The sequence below is a fragment of the Ammospiza caudacuta genome, chromosome 18 (genome assembly GCF_027887145.1).
Source record: "Ammospiza caudacuta isolate bAmmCau1 chromosome 18, bAmmCau1.pri, whole genome shotgun sequence".
NCBI classification, from domain to species: Eukaryota; Metazoa; Chordata; class Aves; order Passeriformes; family Passerellidae; genus Ammospiza; species Ammospiza caudacuta.
The window spans coordinates 9,132,906-9,153,738 of record NC_080610.1 but is presented as its reverse complement, the minus strand read 5'-3'; the positions used below and the strand labels follow the sequence as shown (position 1 = coordinate 9,153,738).

The 20,833-nt window shown below is 46.4% G+C and overlaps 1 protein-coding gene across 1 annotated transcript in view; it reads left to right on the top strand.

The window, feature by feature from the left end:
• Positions 1-20,833, top strand: part of FBRSL1 (fibrosin like 1) — a 495,799-nt gene that overhangs the window by 457,847 nt on the left and 17,119 nt on the right. Inside the window, exons 8-11 of the mRNA XM_058816540.1 lie at positions 11,530-11,926; positions 13,505-13,758; positions 18,085-18,299; positions 20,452-20,502. Of these exons, the coding sequence (XP_058672523.1) occupies positions 11,530-11,926; positions 13,505-13,758; positions 18,085-18,299; positions 20,452-20,502 (917 nt within the window). The remainder of the gene's footprint in view (positions 1-11,529; positions 11,927-13,504; positions 13,759-18,084; positions 18,300-20,451; positions 20,503-20,833) is intronic.

The following is a 20,833-nucleotide window of genomic DNA, read 5'->3' as shown; positions in this document are numbered from 1 at the left end:
TGTACTCGTTGAATTGATTAACCATTTTGAGGTCCATTTGAAGAAATGCATTTCCCCTCCCTGCAAGGATCTGTGATGTCATCTCCAGTTAGTTTAATATGAGCAAAAATACCCCAAACCATTGCTGCAGGGCTGAGATGAGGAACTGCATCACTGCACTTCCCTGTGAGCCTCTTTGGGTTTTTTTCTCTTTGAATTGCTTCTTACTGGGCTAAGATTTCCTATCGGTTGCAGATACTTGTATTTCTGAGCCCTGCCTGTGCAGAGGGCAGAACTCCTCCAGACTCTGGGATCTGCAGTTGATGGGGAGCCAGGTGGCTCTGGGTAGAGATGCAACTCTCAATTCTGACTTCACAGAGAACTGCTTGAAAGAAAATACAGCTTTAATGAGTGAATGGTGATGTCTGCTGTGCTAAAGGGGAGTGGAGACTCTCAAGAATTAGCTTAGACCCCACTTTCCTCTCCTAATGTGCAAGAATCTGGGAATACAGGAATTTGCCAAACCCAAGTAACTGCTTAGTGCTGGACTCTAGGCATGTTTGTGTGTGTGCAGTTTGGAAAAACTGTGACATGGAGAGGACTTGAAGGAAAAATTTAGAGTGATTTCAGTGGGATTGTTGGTACACATGGCAAACATGTAAAAACAAGATTATGAATTATGCAGCAATTACTGTCTCGGAAAAGTATCTGCAGGCTAAGCCCACATACTTACTTGTCTCTTTTTTTTTCACCCAATATTGAAATGAAAATGTGCAGCAGTTTCAGAGCAGACTATTCCTGTGATTATCTTTGCAGAGGTCTGAGCCTGTCCCTGTTTGTTGTGGAGAGGTTGGATGTGGCAGTGCCTGCCCAGTTCCAGCTCAGAGGGTGACGTGGGGATTGTGAGAGCTGTGGCTCTGCCTGGGCAGTGGGAGAGCTCTGAGCTGTGTGGTTTTGGGGCTCCTGCAGACCCCAGACACCAAGAAAGCCAAATGCCTCAGTAGGGCAGTGAATGACTTCCCTCCCTACAATGAGTATTCTCATGCATGTCAGGGTCACAAGGGTTTTCCATGGCCTTGACAGCCTGCAGCAGATTCCATCCAGCAGCCCTGTGGAAATTGTTGTGCTTGATGATCTTTGCAGGGCCACTGCAGTGGATGGAAAGGGACCCCAAGGAGTCAGTGGGAAGAGGAGTGTGGAGCACACATTTGGCTTTGCAATGCTGGGTGACTGTTCCAGACTTTTTGCACATCCAGGCTGACATTGCAGCAGTCCATGGTGCCTTGCACCCTCCAGCCTCATAAGACTTTTTTCCACAGCCATAAAGCCTCACACAAGAGGAGATTCAAGAGCACCTTTTCATTAATAGGGTGTGATTCCATTCCAATGCACGGCACAGTGTTCCTCTGTTAGGTCTCACTGGATGCCAGGTCATCCATTATCCTCCAGCATATCCAGCACTAAAATATTTCCAGAATTTCTGCTGCCCATTGAAGAATTCACACTTCATCAAAGGAAAGAGCTGGAAGGAGCTTTGCAGCTGCACCTCACACACTGAGATCATGCTGGAGGAGTTTGCCTTCTGCAGTGCAGTGAAGTGTTCTTTTCTTTCCCTTATGGCATACCAAACCACTCTTTCCTGTTTAGGAGGGAAAACCAATCATCCCTCACATTTTCCTTATGGAGCATTCTGCAAAGCCATCCCTCACATGCTGTTGTGTTCTCTCAACTGGGGCTCCTGTTGAACCAGGTGGGACAGAAAAGATTTTTAAGAGAATGCAGCACCTTCCAATGTGAAGAGTGGAAACACTATCACAAAAAATCAAGGGTTGAGAACTGAAGTGAAGGAAAGCTCCTCTGTTCTAGAATTTTTGTTGTCAGTAGTTAATAACTGTGATTCATGTGCAACACAGTCCAGTTTTCTTGATAGTAGGCATGTTTAGAGGTAGAGTGAACTTTTTCAGTCTTAAAAAGCAAAAGGCCATCTGTGACTTCCTGATGCTGTTTACAAACATTTTTTTGCCTGTGCTGTCAGTAGCTGTATTTATTCATTGCTCACTCTGTGAATTAAAATGTTGAGGCAGCTCCTGACATGCTTCTTCCAGCATATCCTTTTGGAGTGAATTTTTGGTTGCCATAGGGACCAAATCCAAAGGGCACACACCATTCAAATAAATGTTCCCTGATTAACAACTTGCAGCTTGTCCCTTAAATATTTTAATTATCCATGATGCAACTGGAAACATTGTTGGATTTATTTAGTCCGTTAGGTTTAAGACCTCAGTTTTTTCTTAAGATGCCATCCCAGCAGGTCAGTAGCTGGATTTTGACCAGGCAAAGAGAATTGCTTTTAGACTTGCAGGAAAATTCTTCCAGTTTCTCTTCATCTTGACCCTACATTCTCAACCAAGTTATTGGAAAGAGTTGTTTCTTCACAGCTGCTATTAGAATGGAGGCAATTGGGCTGAACATGTTGGTTTAGGGTGGCAATGTGCTGCTGCTGAATCCATGGAGGGATTTAGTAGCAGCATGGATTCAGAATCCATGGACGGATTCTGCCTGAAAGGGGCCTCCTTGTGCCTGGGGATGAAGAGGGAGGGCAGTGGGAGAATGCAGGGTATGTATGGGGAGCTGCTGGTTGGAAAGCTGTGGCCCCACTTGACAAGCTCTCGACCTCAAGTGTTGTTTTCACAAATTATGAGCATATGAGCACTAATGTGACAGCAGCTACTGAGCTGTGAGAGCTGGACATAACAAACAAACAAGATGGGATTTTGCTAATTTGTGCACGGTCGGTCTCTCCTCTCAGTTCCTGCTTAGCAGAGACTCTGTCACTTTGCAGCACAACTTTGCATTCTCACAGCTCCAGCCATAACATCAGGCATGGACCTCACTCAGGTCTCTCTCACTGGGTCTGTTTCTAAACAAATCTGTTTGCCACCCTTTAGGGAGGAAGAAAACTGTTTTTTGGGCTCTGCTGCAGTGGGGAATAGATAATTTCCCTGCCTTCCTTTGGTAAAAGCTGCCTGGTGATGGGAAGCCATGGTAAGACCCCAGCATTAACACTGCCCCCTCTGCCTGCTGTTTTCTTGTGGTGCCTGATCTGGTGCATTTTTCCATGCCAGCAAGGGGAAGCAGGGGCTGAAGGATGAGTTATGAACTCACCTTGATTAGCTCTGTGGTGTGGGTCCATCACCACTTAATTGGCTGCCAATAGCTCCCCTAATGAAGGGTGATGGATTGGGCTCCAGGGCTGTGGGAAGGGGCCAGCCTGTCAGAAGATGCTCAGGAAAACATATCTCACCTGGAAAGGACAGAGAGCCAGAGCTTGAGCACGGACAGTTCTTTCCTTGCTTCAGGACAGGCATCAGTTGTCTTCCAGGGCAGAGATGGGGATTTTGTGACCCTGCATATGCTTGACTGGTTAGGACAATCATCTGTTCCCAGCAGAGATGATCTGGTTTTTCAGAATGTTCTTTCTTGCCTTTTTCTGGTTTTGGTTAGCAAGTGTGCTTTCTCAGCCAGACGTTGACTTAACTTCTCCAGGCTGGAAGATCCGAAAGGTCACTGACGCTCCTCCGGAGCAGCCTCACTTTCTGATTTTACTTTAAATCGTTCTTTGGGAGCTTGGAGCTCTCTGATGTCATTTAAAAAAAAAGAATCAAAACCTTCATAAGACTGTGCAGATGAAACAAAATTGTTGTCTTAGCCCACACAGGGTATTATGCAGCCTGGCAGATCCCTTCCTTGTAGCAATAAGAAAAGGATTTGGCATTTAACCTCTTGAAATTAAACCAGAGTGTGAACTTCAATAGTTCAATCTTATCAGGGCTTTGCTAGAATAACAAATTGTGAAAAAATGTAATCATGTCTCCAATGTGACCTTGGCAGATCTGCCTCTGTGATGTGAGAGATTAGGTAACTCTAAGCAGATGTCTGTTTATTTTGAAAATAATAGTTATAAAATCTTTCTTTTCCCAGTTTGTTTGCACTGCCTGTGAAGGATATGACAGAGAGAATTGTGGTCTGCATGGAGCTCTGTGTTACAAGCTGCTCTATTATGCTGAGCAGTAATTGCTCTTGGAAGTTTGAGCTATCGATCTATTGGTGGGGGTTCAATTTCAGTGTAAAGACCTGTGTTCATGATTTAATTGGAGTGATTAATAACTCACTCGCAGGCTAGATGGGAATCGATATGGATTTCAAACAGCAAAAGTAGTACATTTTCTCTGGTAATGTAGTAGTTGATGGTTTATTATTTGCCCTTGTTTGCCTAATTAAAATCAAAAGATTCCTTGGTTTATAACAGTTCTGTCTGTTAAAAAGCTTGCAGCTGGAGCTGAGGATGTGTGCTTGCTTGCTTTCATGTTGGGGGAGTGTCTTTTAAATAACTTTTTTGCCTTGTTGCTTGTCTGTCACTCAGATTAGGTGTACAAGAGGCCATCACACATTAAAAACAGAACAAGACAAACACACCTTTAGTATACAGCTACAAGAAGCTTTAACAATGTTTTCTGTCCAGGGGAGTAGAGTGGCTCCTACGTCACTGCTTTGTAGGCATTCAGCATCTGCTTAGGAGCATTGCTGAAGAGATTTAACCCATTTGATCCAGCATTATAGCCCTGGATTAAAAAGCCTGTATGAAACTTTCAATCTCATTACAACGCCAGCATCCACAGTAGGTGATTTAGCTGCAAATCCAGTTCCAGCTTTGCATTGAGATATTGCCAGAAGAGCAGCATTGCTAGGAAAATGCAGTGTGACTTACTTTGGGGGGATTTGAATGGTGATCCTTCTTCTTTATGCTGTGGCCCCAATCCTTGTGTTTGGCACCCATTTTCATTCAGCTCCTGCAGCTTTGGTGTGTCATCATGCATGCTTACAGCTAACATGCCTCGATAGAGCATGGAAAGCTCCCAAATCTCTAGGAATAAAACATCCCATTAAAGAACCATAGAGCAGCAAATAGTCATCAAGTCCATAGATCTTATTGCTGCTGCTCCTCAGTTTCTGCAGGAGGGGGTGAAAGCTTTCTGTGCTTCAAGCTCTCTCAACAAAGGCTCTTATCTACAGAGCTGGCCGAGGAAAACATGCAGTGTGGTGTGTTTGAATTTTCTTTTTGATTTGTAGAGTCCAGTAAGCTTTCTGGTGGACAGCAGATTCCTATGTTCAGATTAATTCTAGTGATGGCAGACCTTTTCTTATTAACACTCACAAACATCTTGGTATATATGTGAGCCATAGACTGAAAACACTCATCTGGATGGAAGTGTTTTAATTTTAAACGGTATTTCTTTAGGGAATCTTTCCTATCAGCTCTGGAAGAATCAAAGTAAATGTAAATTTGCCACTCTTGAGGTTTTGGTTGGGAGAGAAACTTTAATTATACTGAGAGTGGGGGATTGCAAAGGTGTTTGGGGTACCCTGAAGCCCTTGGGTTTCATCATTGTTGGGTGTTGGTGACCCAGAGCTGGCTCTGGGGAGTGCCCATGGGATGTGTCCATGTGGGTGCAGGAGAGAGGAACTCTCTGCCCAGGTGTGCCCCTAATGTGGAAATCGTGGAGCACATCAGCCCTTCGTTCTTGGGAGTTTCTGGCTCTGTGATAAAAATGAGAGCTGCTTTCTGTGTCGTGACCTTATGAAAATGACTCGAAGATATTTCACTTTTTAAACTTGGGCGCTTCGGGACGGAGGGAGGGGGAAGATACCCTTGGAAGTTAATTCTGAGGACCAAACTGACAGCTTTTTGCCACTGTTGCTTTCTTCTAGGTTGAAAAGCTGAAGGCTTGTTACAGCCCCAGCATACAGCAATCTAGCAGGTTAAATGACTTGGGCAACACAGTTTATTAAAACTGGCAAGTGCTCGCTCCAGTTCTCTTCCTGATAGTCAGGGCTGCCTGGGAGAGTAATTGATAGTGGCAGCTGTTGGGAGGGTGTTTCAGATTGCAGCGGGCGATGTGCCCTGACAGACAGCTCTGTACAAACGAGCCGAGTGATGGGGGACGGGCCCAGGCCGGCTGGGAAGAGCTCCTCACTTGGCCTTGGGAATGCTGTGGGAGCCACAGTGGGAACAAAGGGCAGCTCTGCAACACACGGGTTCAGAGCCGGGCACAAGGGCTTGTGCTCACACTCAGTTTGCTTTGCTCTGTGAGAAAACTCTGTCATTTTTTGTGGAAAATCCACCAGGAGCCTGTGATGTTCAGAGGGAGCCCATGGCACAGGAGAACATTGTTTTGACACAGCCTGATGTGCAGTACTGCTGTTGTGATGGAAACTAGGCCTTTGCTTCTCAGTAATGTTAAAAATCATCGTGTTGCACACCACGGACCCTTCCAGACAGTAGTTTTATGTGCAAGTCCCACGTCTTTATGTCTTATCTTGAGCTGATTTGCATTAGAATAGGTGGAGGAACTCTGTGCTCCATTTGTTGGGGAGCTTCTGTGCTGTAGCTCTGCTTGCCTTACCTTTGCAAACAGCCTAATCGCTTAAAGTCTTAAGTAGTGCTACTCTCCTAAAATGCAATGAAAAAGCCATTTATATAAAAGCAAAAGCCATCTAGGGATAAAGAATTAGCACTTAAATATTGATTTTCACTTGTAAGCACTCTACCAGCATCAGTGTTATCGTTGTCAAAGCAAAATGCTTTATTCTCTCTTCTGCTTATTATATGTTCCATATACATACAATACATGATAACATATATAACAATACGTTATGCAGCAGCCTAAAAGTTCAATTTAAAATAATTAAAACAAAAACAAAAAAAAACTAAAAAAATGTTTACTGACGTTTATTTAGTTATTTCTTTGTTTTGACCTCCTGCTGGAAAGTCCTGCTCTTCTTTACTCTTTCCCCTTGCTGATGTTTCAAAACTCTTCCCTGGGACTCATGAACTCACTCTGAAATTCTCAGCTCCTTGCCATGTGTAATTCCTGTGGTGCTGCTTTTCTAGTGTTTCTTGCTGGAATATGGAGCAGGGTTCACCACAGCCAGTCTGGCCTGTGTCTGTTTTCAAGGATATGTACAGGGTGGATAGATGGGCTACAGATGGTGGCTGTTGTGTTTCTTGGGAAATTGCCATTGGTAAAGATGTCATTGATGGATGTAGGAGAGGAATTTCTTTCTCACATCACCCCATCACCCTTGCTGTTTGAATGCAACAAGGGAGGCTGCAGAAAGACGTCTGAATGACTCCACTTTTCTTTTTTCCAAGAGACAAAGGGAAGGCGTGCAAGCAAGATTAGATTATTTCCAATCACATTGTACAGTGTGTTGACAGTCCCCTTTCAGCAGCAACCAGCAGCTTGCAAAGAGCAAGAGGCAGGGCTGGAACTGCTGTTGCCCTAAGTACTGTTTGTATAACACAGTAACTGCTTATTGGAGATCTCAAAGCAGCCTTTACATGTTTAATCCCTTGCACTTGAGCTACTCTTAATCAGTTTGAAAGCAAATTCCTGTAACAGAAAGGTTTAATTTGTGTCTGGGACGTTCTGTATTGTGCCTGGGCTGCAGTGCTGTGTAGCTACACACTGGCAGGCATGTCACCCTCTGCAGCATTGGGGATGGGCAGGGCATGGTTATTGCAGCCCGATCCAGGATTCAGGGAACTTCCAGATGGGCTCTTTGCTGATGGTCCCTCAGCTTTGGGTAACTCCTCCTGGAGCACACTTTATACAGTAGTTTAAGCTGCTGGTGACTTCGGGGTTTCCCTTAAACTTCACCTCCGGCTCCTGCAGATTTACACAGCAGGAGCTGAAGCTCTCTGTGCTTTTAAAAATTGTGAAGTTTTCTTCTTTACCAGTTGAAGTTGGAATTGGATGTAGCCCAAGACGTAGGGAGGTTAACCTTTTGCAACACTCCAAATGAACAAATTAGTCGATCAGGGAGGCAAGAATTACCAGTCCCAGGTTGTTGGGGTTTTTTTCTTGTTAGAGCAGTTTCAGCCTTTTCTTCCCTGTCTCTCACGCTCAGTCATCATTCATCCCTTTGAGATCAAGACATGTTTCACTGTCTGTTCATTTAAGAAAACCTCTCAATGGAAGAAGTCCAAGGTGTTTGGTTAGAAAATAAACAAAAGTTGGCATTCTCAAAAGGGGTAGTGCTGTGCATGGAGGAGAGTGGCAGATGTGATCCAGCCTTCCCATAGCATGGCTGGAGCATGAATCATTACAAATGTCAGATTTCCTGTGAAGGGACAAGCTGAACTGACATGCGTTCAGGTTTAATTAAGGTTGAATTATTGGAGCTGACTGTCAAGTCTTAGGCAAATTGGCTCAGCCTGTTATCATTAAGCAAGAAAATTACTCTAGGACTTGGTAAAAATAAACACATTTTTGCCTCTAGAACGTAGTGGAGTGGTCGGGTGGGTCTGTGTTTTTGTTGGGGCAGTTGTGCTCAGCTCCCTGGGTCCATCTGCTCAGGAGGGCTGGATCAGCAGCCCAAGAACAGAAATTTCTGAAAGGATCTCAATGCAACCTGATCCAGCTTGCACAAAAGGGAGTATTTTGTTGCTTTCCTTGGGATGTTTCCATATGTGAGCAGCAGCCAGGCTGGTCAGAGCTTGGGCATGCAGGAGTGTAGTTCTCTTAGGGGGGATATTCAAGTGTCCTGCAGAGAAACTACAAAGTCCAAGATCCTGATCAGAATGGGCAACATCCCTCATTAAAATCATTAAGGTTAACTTTCTGAGGGATTTCAGGAAAGATAGCTCAGAGACCTCCATGTGTGCATTGCAGCCATCAGGAGGAAAAATGACAAAGTCACCAAACACTGGGATTCTCCCCTTCCTCTGTATGGCTGAGGAGGCTTGGGGGCTGCTCTCTCAGATGTTTTTCCCCTCTTGCCCATGAATTCACAGCACATATTTCCCTTCTCTGTGCTTCTGCTTTTGTGCAACATGGCTGCAAAAGGAGAGAGGATACTCCCACTCGTGCCTGTAGCTTTTCTGGCGAGGGGGAAACTGGCATGTGGATATTTTCACTGCTGTCGAGAATGAAATGTAAAAACATTGTGGTACTGCATCCTGAGAGATGGAAGTTGGCAGCAGGAATTGTTGTGTACCCCTGGTACCAACTAGCACAACCAGGCTTGCCTGGTCAATTCAGTCAGCGAGGGAGACTGAGCTTTTGCTTTGAGAAAATTGCAAATGAGAGCTAATGCTGAAACCACAGGGAATCAATAGTTGCACATAAAACTGGTCAAACAGCTGCTTTTAATGTGGGACTTTATTGATTTGTTTTGGATCTAATTGACTTTTTACTCAACTAACTTTCGTGGTGCCAGTGTGTTTTGAATATACACCATTAGTCTACATTGCCTATAATTACACAATATGAAGTTTAACTCTGTAGGAGGAGGCCTGTTGGATGCAAAGAGCTAATGGGCTCTGAGGAAACCTATGCTCAGGAATGAAACCCAATTGCTTTTAATGGGTAGCTCCTGAAAAATAGTGGAATCTACAGCTGTGAACACACTTGCTCCAAAATGCAGTGTGGGGAGCCCTGGCTTGACTAGGCAATGACAATTTTTCAACTGTTAGCAGTAAAAACTGAGGAAAATTTACAAATATATTATAAAAAATAATGATGTGCAAAAGCATTGAGAATTTTACTTCAAAAATAAATTCTGAATAGCATTGGAACCCAGTCTAGCTATGGCACACAACCAGGTTACCTGCGATGCATGAATTCATATTTGGTAAAGAAATTCACTGAAACGAGAGGCTTGTATTTGTTGTAGAGATTAATTTAGGATCTCCAGACATTGTGTCAAACCTGTAAAGATGTATAAGGTGCTGGAAAGTACAGTGTTGATAGTACTTGCTGCCAGCCAAAACACTGGTGTTTGGAAAGGCTTCTGCTCCTGTTACTTGTGGGTTTGAGGCCCCAAGACCTCAAGACGTTTTCAGCTGATAAATATAGTTCATATGTTTCCATTTGTCCGCTTCTTGCATTCTGAATTCATACACACACAGTGATGAGCTGAGTGACTGATAGCTGGGGAAAATGGTGCAGTGGTGAGAGCGCAGGCAGAGCCAGAAGCAGTGTGGGAAGCTGCCTTTTATCTCAGGGGAGGAGATGCCATCACCACGTGGGCACTGTGGGCACAGAGCACGAGCTGGTTGTGCTGCAGGCTCTGATTCAGTGACGTCCTCCTCCCACCTGATGCCACCACGGTGGCACTGGGGCTCTGTCCTCGCAGGGGCTGGCTCACAAACGCTGGCCAGAGCTGCTGCACGGCCAGAATTAGCTCACGGCGTGTGCTGTGTGTTATTTCCACACCCTCCCACATCAGGAACTGGCTCGGTGCTTTGATGAGGCGGGAGGATTTCAAAGGTGGAATTTGTTTGTGAGGGTGGTGGGAGCACGTTAGTGAGTGTAGGTGGCATCTCCTGCGTGTCTGCAAGGCAGCGAGATGCCGGCAGCCCCCAGCACGTTTTGGTGGGTAACAAAAGCGTCTCCTGGAAGTCAGAGGTGCTGTGTGTGCACAGTGGGATGTGTGTGAAACACACCAACAACCTGGTAGCCCATGGAGAGCTTTTCTTGTAATTGTGGGTATGTGTGCACTTCAGGATACACAGATGAGGGTGAAAAGGGAGTTACAGTGGGAGTTGAATTGCTTTCATGTTGGTCTTTTCAGTTGTCTTCAACCTTTTGGATACTGCTTGATCTGATATATCTCTTCTTTCCTCCCTTTTTCCTCTGCAGCCTTTTAACTCTTTGGGATGCTTTGTTTAGCTTAATTATGAAAAATAGGAGGATTTGGCACCAGAGAAGGAGAGATTCCATATGGAATTCTCTCTGTTGGTGCATTTTGCAAGGTTGCAGCATTCCTGATAGTTTCAGCATGCTAAGAATACAGATGTTTGCACTGATTAGGGTGAGCAGAACTACATTTGGGTGCCACTGAACTTCTGACTGGATTTTCCCAGTGTTCTCTGTTCTGTTCTTCCACACAAGTGTGTGGCCAGGGGACAGTAGTGTCACAGCTTCTCTGCAGAGCTGTCCCATCCTTGGCTACAGAGATCCCAGGTAGTCTCCACTCTAGAAGACAGGTAGGGTTATGATTAAGAATTGATGCTTGGCTCCTGGTGTGTTGGAGCTGGAGTTGAGCCTAAATCCAATGTGGGTTACCTTGAAAGAGCATTGAGAAAATGAAATGTCTTAATGATGAGGCCTGTGTCTCATGAACATGAAACTTACATTGAGCAGGAAATACTGCAGCATTGAACTTGAGACATGTTCACACTCCTATTGTACGTAACCTCGGGCCCCTGAAGAAGTCCCAAAGCTGTGTGTTCTTTGTAGCAAGCGTTCATTTAATGACAGCTCAGTCCCTTGCACACATGCTGGAAGTTCTGTGGACTGGCCAGTCAAGGACAGCGGAAGGACAGACTCAAACACACATCCATCTTGCAGCAGCAGCGCTCCCACGGCGCTCCCACGAGCTGAAACATGACTTGTTTTTTCCCAGGCACATGTTCTACCAAGCTCAGAGAGAAACACAAACCTTTCAGCACGCACTTTGTTCTCTTTCTCGTTGCTCCACAAGGTCCCACCTTGAATGACAAGCCAGAAGCGAAAGCAGCCAATGTCCCAAAGGTGTCTGGGCTAGAGCGGAGCCGGGAGCTGAGCACCGACGTGCCCTTCGCCCTGCCCATCCCCAGCCCCCAGCCTGTTGCTGCCGTCGTCACCTCGACCTCCTCAGCGCCCACGTCAAGTGCCAGAGCGAGCCCGCTGCTGAAGAAGGAGCCAGTGATTCCAGCACCAGCACCGCCCCGGCTCACGCCGCAGCCGCAGCCCCGGCCGCAGTCGCAGCCGCAGCCCCGGCCGCAGTCGCAGCCGCAGCTGATCCCCGAGCTGCGCAGCCAGCCCCCCAGCCACATCCCCCCGCCCCTCAACTACCAAGTGCATCACCAGGTGGCCCACAACGGACTCAACAACATCAGGTTAGAGGGGAAGGGGTGCTCACGTCATCTTCAGGCTGCTGCGGGGCTATAGCTTGTTTCCAGTGGGTGGGAATTGCTGGGAGGCAAGGTGAGCGCTCACCTGGGGTGAGATGGTCTGAGATTTGGGTGTTGGACTTCCAGGGCTGGCTTTTCCAGCTGCGGTGGATCAGTGCATTTGAATATCGCAGTGCATTTGCGATTTGAATTTGAGGGGATAAATGCACACCTTCTGGAGAAAGGCACATGTTCCTTTTATTCCAGTTTCAAGTAAAATTTTGCATGGTCTTGTCTGAGCTAGTTCTTGACTTAGACATGTAAGGTGGTTTGAGTTTGAGCAACACCTTTGTTCCATATTTAGAAATACTTCCATTGCCCGTGGTCCTCAGGTTTTTTGGCTCACCAGCATCAAAAGAGGGATATCTGTCTGGGACTGTGATCCTTGTGGGTCCCTTCCAGCTCAGAATATCCTGTGATCTGTACTGGAAAATGCTGTGTCCCTGGAGACCAGGGCTCCCGTGTGGGCTGAAAAATCTGCTTCAATCTGACATGTTCACATCTTGCAGGAGGCTTTGCTCTGCTTTTTAAATTGCCTCCATCCAGTCAGGAGGGTGAGTGAAAATGCTATGGATAAAATGTTTTTAGAGAAAAGAGTTTAGTCAGTCAACTGGAACCTGTATAGTGTTTTTGCTGGTACAGAAAACATGCCTTGCCTCCCAAGCAAGAGCTAGACTAGTTTAAACAAGATGAGAAAACTGATTTAAAGCATAATATTTGACTGCACAAAGGTCAGAATATGAATACAGAGAGCTGCCATTAATGTGTATTTCACAGTATCCTGCATACTTAAGCTCTATTGTTTTACCTTGTAAATGCCACCATAGTATAAATGATGAATAACATTTCAAGCTATTCAAGATCTCTCTGAGATTTAGCTTGCAACAGATATTCAGTATTGTGGGAGTTACACAACTAATAACTGCAGTGATAGTGTGTTTCAGCCCACAAAACTTAGATCACTTGCAATGGAGTAATAATAATAGAAGAAGATGTAAATTACAAATTACTATGAGAAAAATTATTAACATGGTGTGCATTTGCATGCTTGTGTGACTACAAGTGCACAGCGCATGTGCAGCAGACCAGAGGAGTACCAGTCACTCGTGCTGTGCAACTCTGCACACCCAGAGCAGCAGAAAAAGGAATTGGTGTCACTGTGTCCTCTGGTCACAGGGATCCACATGGACATTGCAAGGTCATCAGAGGCTCCATAAAGGTGCACAGTCCAGCTGCCTCTGTGGCCCTCATCAGGACTTACAGATAGCTCTGAGGATTGCAGCACTGAGAAGATGTCCCTCCAGAGAGCCCAGGGCCCGTTCTGCCCTGCTGGAGATGTTCATTAAGATTCACTAACTATCTCCACTGCCATTAAGACCAGCAAAAGCATGAGCCTGGGGAGATCAATGTTCCATAGTTGTGTTGTTTCTGGGAGTGTATTTCTTGCACCGTTCCAGTCCTGTATTGTAACGCACTCTTTGTCTGTCTGTCTGTGTCCCCTCCCTCCCGTCTCTCTCTCTGCAGCCGGAGCAGCAGTGCTAGCAGTGCAACGAGCATCAGCCTCCCGAAGCACCTGTCCCTGTCTCCGCAGATCCCAGCACACCATTCCTCCGGCCCAGCTCTGCCCCTGTCCATCTCTAATCTTGCTACCTCGCACTTCTCTCTCAGATCGCAGGCGCAGCACCAGCACCATCCGGCCATGTTCGCCACCCCTCCCACGCTGCCACCTCCACCAGCGTTACCCACCAACAGCCTCGTGATACCAGGGCACCCTGCGGGTAGGTGCCTCCTTCTCCAGGGCCGTGCATGCACTGCAGGGTGTGGAGACATGGGCTGGCTGGTGGGCAGTGGAATCCCTTGGCACAGAGCCCTCGGTGTGTGCTGGAGCTGTGACAGTGCTCCTGAAACAGGTGGGAGACATTGATGTGCTTTAGCAGATGAGAGGTTGTAGACACATCGCTTCCTATAGGAAGTCTTCAAAACAAATGCTTCAACCAAGAAAAAGTCCTGTTCAGGTAAAGGGCATGAGTTGTCCAATGTGGCATTCCACATCATCAGATATTTTTTAGATTAACAGAGAAGTGAAGCACAGTTTGCCACTCTCCCCTTCTCTCTCCCCTCTCCAAAGAAAGCTGCTGCTGTTAGAACTGGTGAGAAAATACTGAAATACTGTTTCTGCAATTGTTCTAACTGAGCACTTGAATGTCACTGAAGCCCCTGCCTGATCCTTTGACCAGCAGCACATCCTGCTGGCAGAGCAGGATCCTCTGCTGCTCTGTGCCCATGGCTCCGTGGCCTTTCAGTCCGAGTCAGAGACAGCTCAGCTGACAAGCTCTGCTGCTCTACTCTCACTGTCTTTGCATCCTTTTAAAAAGTTTCCTTTGTTCACCCTGGCCCCCATTCTGTTGTCACTTCTGCCCTAAATGCCCTCTTTATAGCTTATCCATTAGCCTACAGCTGTCCCTGGAAGAGACCCTGGCAGCTGGAGACTTCCCAGCAACTTTCACTTGCTGGGGCCTCCTTTTGATCTGGCATTTGAATCCACAACTACCTCAGCAGGGATTAAACAGGACAAGCATTTTGCAAAAAACACACTCTCTGTTTCCTATGAAGTCAGTTAAAGGAATAAGGAAATGACAGATTTGCTGTGGAAAAATCTGATGGTCTTCCATCCCCCTTTTTTGCTTCCAGGAGCTAAATAATGTCTCATTATTTATTACTGCTTGTCTAAGTGAAAAAAACAAAAGTAATAATGGGTCCAAAGTGAGCTCTGAGAACCTCGATAGTGCTGTGGGTTCCCTGCCAGAGACAGGACCACATAGGCCAAAGCTGGCAGCTGTCAGGAGCCCTGGCACCATCTAGAATTTCAACCACATGGCTGGGAAGATGTTGGCAGCGCTGTGGGAGTCCTATTCATTGCTTCCCCTGTTTAAGGCGCAGGACTACTGTTATGGAGGCTTTGAAAGCATAGCAAAAGGAAATAGCAGGGCTCTCACTAAAAGCATGATATTGCAGTCACTGAAAGCAAGTATGTTTTCACCATTAACTTCAGGAGATGCAAGATCAAGTGACCTATTCACATTCAGCAGCTTGCCAGGAAACAGTAACAGTCTTGCTCCTACTAAAAGGATTTCTCCTGCAATTTAAGTAGGAGAAGCCGAAGTTAGTGGAGGGAAAGGTCGGGGTGTCTAACCCTGCAGACAGTGAAATGCCTCTGTCTGCACTATATGAAATGCCTGCAAAATGGCACATCATAAAATCAATACAGAGTGCTGCAGAGCCAGGAGCTTCTGTTGTCATTCACATAAAACTTCCTTAAGAGCAAACAATATTGCTGAGCAGCCCTGAAGAGTGAGACAAGAATGCTCTTCTGGTGGCATTTATTCCTTTTGAAACCTAAAGCTAATACAAGTAACTTAGGAGCAACCCTTGCTGGGCTTCTGCAGTCTGCTCGAGGGCTGCCCTGATGTGGGATACCCAGAGGAAACAGTGGTCTGTGTCTCTCCTGTGCTGAAGGTGAGGGCACCATGAGCAGGAGTGACCTTTTTGCGCCTTGCCCAGCTCCTGTGTGCGCACAGGACAGTGTTGGCAGGTCCCAGGGGCTGCTCAGCACCTTGCTCCTCGTTGTGTTACTGTGTGACTGGACCTGGCATCACTGCCAAGTACAAGAACTTAGTTCTGATCCAGGCATTGCTCAGAGCCCCTCACAGAGCTGGGCTATTCCTTTGCAATTCCATCCTTACTGTGAAGCAGCCACTCCTCCAAGTGCCACTCAGCTTCTCCAAACATCTCCAGGCCTTTTCTTTTCCTGATGGAGGCCAAAGTTGTGGTAGAGGGCTGTGTGCTGGAGCCAGCTGCAAATCTATCAGTCTGACTTCCAGACTCTTAAAGAAATTGGATATCAGAGCACTTAAAACTGCCAACTTGCTTTTATCTCTCCCTCCAGAAAAGTGGATTATCTTGATGCTAACAGAAGGATTCAGTTTCTTTAAACCATGCCAGATTTAAAAGTGTAAACACACACACACGTGAAATCATGCTCATATTCTCTAAAGAGGTTAGGTTTTGGACCTAAGTGCTTTCAGCCTATGGTTTTTTTTTCTTATTTGCTCAATCCACGGAGAACCCATTATAGACTCTTTTGCTCCAGAGCCTTAGACTTCAGTATCACAAATATATATACTTTCTGCTTTTGTGTTAATTATTATATGGATTGTAGCAGTACACAGTACGTGCTCTTAGCAGTACATTTATTACTGAAAAGCAAATGACTTAGGCACCCAAAATTTGCTTTCAAATCTCACTTTCAATTGTAGGCTTCTAAGTGGTAGTAGAGACCTTGAAGTTCCCCATTGGAGTGCCTGTTTTTAAAGATCTTAACCATGTCACTTCAGAAAGTGATTGATTTAGACATTTCTAATGTTACTGTAAAAATTGAACTGAAAGAAATCCCTGCAGAACATGAAATACAACTTTAAAGTGCAGGTGTTCTTTTGCCCCTTATATTCAGAGCTGTAGTTTAAAGGGGTTGTTACAGTGAAAGAAGTGGATTCATGTAAATTCAGAGGCAAGTAGATCAGTCAGGACTGGGTGTGTGTCATCCACACCTGGGGACACAGGTTGGTCTTCACTTAAAAAATGTATATAACATGTTGGGTGCTAATCCCTGTTTGAAGTTCTTAAGCAAAACCACAGATTGAATTGTTATAGCAGCAGACATTTTGGAGAAGTGGACATTGGTCCTTATTGTCTTTGGTGACATCATTTCTAAAGCACAGATTTCTTCCCCTGCCCTGAACCACATTCACATTCAATGCAAGTTGCTGTTCCAGAGGAAGATGCTGAGAAGAGGCCACATCATATGGTGGAACATTTTGTTTCAGCAGTCATTGCAACCTTGATGAGATCTTGAGCCACTTCAATGTTTGTCCCTCTCCCCACTGATTCCTCCTCTGTATTTTCTCAGAGGAGAAAAGCCTGGAGGCAATGGCAATAAACAAGAATTGCAGCCTGTTACAAATTGAGGAAAGGACTGCTTCCTATTTAAGACCTCAAAAAAAAAAAAAAAAGAACAACTTGCTGCAAAGAAGGCCTTGATTTATAGGATAGATGTTTCTGGTCACTGTTTGCATGCCCCGAGGCTGAGAAGGGAGAGATGGCACAGGCATGGATGGCACAGGGATGGATGTCCAAGCAGGCATTTTCCAGCCACCCAAACCCATGGTTATCTCATTGCACTGCCAATCTTACCAAAATTTTATCTGTGAAGTGCCTGTAAAGCTTAACACACGTCAGTTCTCAGTGTGTGTGTATGTGCCTCTGACTGTCACACACCCAGAGGATGAAGGTCAGTACTGCTCATTTCAAAGTGAGCTGTTGGCCTCCAGAGCACTCCTCAGCACCTTGGGGGTGCAGGAAGGTGCCGCTCCCGTGAGCCTGGGAGGCATCCCCTGAGGTGAGGCTGGATCCCTGAGGTGAGGCTGCATCTCTCAGGTGTGACCCCTGAGGTGAGGCTGGACCCCAGAGGTGAGGCCGGGTCTCTGGGCTGTGTCCCCGGAGGTGAGGCTGGATCTCTGAGGTTAGGCTGGATCTCTGGGCTGTGACCCCAGAGGTGAGGCTGTGACCCCAGAGGTGATGCTGGATCTCTGGGCTGTGACCCCAGAGGTGATGCTGGATCTCTCAGGTGTGCCCCCAGAGGTGATGCTGCCCTCTGGGCTGTGCTCCCAGCACACCTGGCTCGGCAGTGCCGGGGAGGAGAGCCGGGCGGGCGCGGGGGCGGGCGGGCCGGGCGAGGGCGAGCCCCGATGATGTTTTCTGCTGTGATGACTCATGGTGTTCTCTCTTGTCTTTAGATACCAGCCTGTTGATATCATTCAACCAACCAATCATGTATTGCCAGCCTCATTCGGGGATTCTGATTGGTACTTTGTCACAGGCATCTCTCTTACCTCCACCAATGAGTCCTCACGTAGAAAACCACCACAGCATGACCTGCAGAAACAGGGAATGCCAGGTGAATATTGACTCTTTCTCCTCCGTCTTTGTGGTACTCACAGGCCCACGGGCCTCTGTGTCTTTTTTTTTTCTCTCTCTCTCTCCTCTAGATCACGAACTGCTCAGGCAAGAGCTGAACAACCGGTTTTTGGTTCAGAGTTCGGACCGGGCCGCTGCCTCACTTGGCCCGGTGCCGCTGCTGAGAGCGGAGTTTCACCAGCACCAACACACGCATCAGCACCAACACACCCACCAGCACACATTCACTCCTTTTCCATCCAGCTTGCCCCAGACGCCGCTCATGCCGCCCTCTGCACCTCCCATGGTGCGTACCCCAGCCCAAAATGTGAGGATAAGTAGAGCATCTCTGGTCAAAAAGCCTAACCCGCTCTTGTCAAACAAAACCCAGCCCTCTTCATTCCAGCCAGGGGTGCTGTCCTTGCCCTTCCCACCTGGAGGCCAGCACCCCCAAAGGGACCCCTTTCCACCCAGAGCCCCCACACCACCTCGTGGTCCCCCGTGCTGCTACCCATGAGCAGATACAGCACCCACGAGACAAGTCCAGAATCCCTTTATTTCCCTTTTTGTGTGTCCTGCTGTGTATTTCTATTCCCCCTTTCCCAGAGCCAGCTGCCTTGACACATCAAAAGGTGACACCAGCCAGGATGGGTGGCTTCCAGCCCCAAACACTGTCTCCACAGCTGCTGGGTGCAGGGCAGACCACGCTGGCTTACCCAGAGCTCTCACCACAGTGCAGCACCTCATCTGATACCAGCTCTGTCCCTCTTCCTCCTAATACCTGATCTGTGTTGATTTAGGCATTTTATTACTTGATTACATCAACAAGCACTAATTTGTGTGTGCCTGGTTCTGCTGGGAGAGATCCTCCTGGCCGTGTAGTAAGCATTTGGTCATTGAATTTGCTTGTAACACAATGGGACTTTGCTGCAGCTGTTACAAAATTGTTAGGGATCTGCTACAAATGGATTTTGTCAGTACTTTAAAATGCACTCTCTCCCCATTTCTGGCAATTACTTTGTGAGATTGAAAGCACAAGATTGAGCTTTTTTCCCCCTCTCAGTTTCACACTGTGTCCAAAATGCAGAAACAACCCTGTTTAAGGCTAGCAAAAGCAGCCTTTGGGAAGAACTACCAAGGACTCAAGGAGCATAGTGTTTCCCACTTTTCTTTCCCACTGCTGACTGCTCAATGGCATTATTGGGTTGTAATCTGCTTAGCAGCCAGACAATTAAAAGCAATATCATCCACCCAAAATCCAGCCCCAGGTGTTTGCTTAGTGCACTTGTGTGTAAACACCTTCCCTTCTTTGCTTGGTCTGTGTAAAACAATCCTGAATCTTTTCTCAGAAGTCTCCTGTGTTATTTAAGAACTGTGAAACCCAAGGTTGTGAACAGCTCCCTCTCCTCCCACCCGTGCCCACTGATGACAGCCTTCAGACCAAAAACAACTTGCAAGGCTCTTTTGTTATATTTCACTCACATCTTATATTCCACTAGATCAGGTCTGCTAATCCTAACACCAGAGAAGAGTGTTGAAATTACAGCTGCATGTGTTTGGTAATTTACGGTATTTACACTGGAGGGGACGTGGCTCCAGTAATAACTGTAATTAATGAAATTACAAATCTATTCTCCTGCACATAGAGGAGTGTGGAACAGCAGCTGACTTGCTAAATAAACAGCTTTTCCTGGGGTCCTACAGCTCCCTTCCCTGCCTTCCTTCCCATTCCCTCCTCCCCAGCAGAATGTACATACTGTTCAGAAATGCAATGTGTTTGTGCTTTGGGTTTTTTTCCAAGATGCTGCAGGGCAAACAGGGCACAGACTACAGACATGGAGGTGTTAAAACCCCATGCTGGAATGGAAAAAGTTTACAGTCCCCTTTTCTCTGGGGAGCAAATGGGGAACTCTCTCTGGGGAACTCTCCTTTTGCAGGGGAGGGTGAATATATGGAGATTTGTGTATCTAAAGTAATTCAGCCCTTTCCCAAAGAATTGTGGTGCTTACAGGAACCCAGGAATTTGGGAATTGGAATTGGCTGCCCCATAGTAGATGCTGGGGTCTAATGGAAAATGTTTCTTACCTCTTGTCTGTGATCTAGTTCAGCGATCCAGGGGCAGATCCCAGTTGTGGGCCTGGAGCTGAACTTCCCTGTGTTTCACTGAGCTGCATTATCAGGACTGCTCTCCTCCCAGGGCAGGAGCCTGGTCATGCAGTGCCTCAGACAGGGTCTGCAGTGAGCCCTGGCAGAGCCCAGCGTGGCCTGGGGGCTCCTCTCTGTTATCCTGGGAAATCAGTCATCTCCCCGTGAGCAAGTATGGAATAACCATTCAGTTCTGCTCTGTTAAACGCTTACACACGGGCCATGATTATTTGTCTGTGTTGAAATCCTGATGTGTCTGCTCCTGCCAAAACCAAACTCACCTGTTTCCTTTTTTTTTTCTCTTTTCTTTCCAGTTTGACAAGTACGCTCCCAAATTAGACAACCCTTACTTTCGACATTCCAACGTGAGTGCTCGCCTTCCTCCTTGGTTTCTTTGTTAATGGTTCTGCTTGCTCTTCTTTTGCTTGTTTTCAATTGATGAGTAGTGTTTTGATCCATTCATTTCTAAAGCTCTTTTTTTCCGTCTTGATTTTTTTATGTTTTTAAGGTACCAAGTTTTCTTTGGGCTTTTTTTTTTTTTTTTCTTGATTTTATTTTTTTTTTAATTCTCTGTCTCCTGCGTTTTTGCTGCTGCGGCTCTGTATGGCTGTGCCTGGGATGGCAGGGAATGCGCAGGAATTGCTCAGTCAGTGGTCACTGCAGTACCTTTGCAGCAGCCCGGAGTGCATGGCTCTT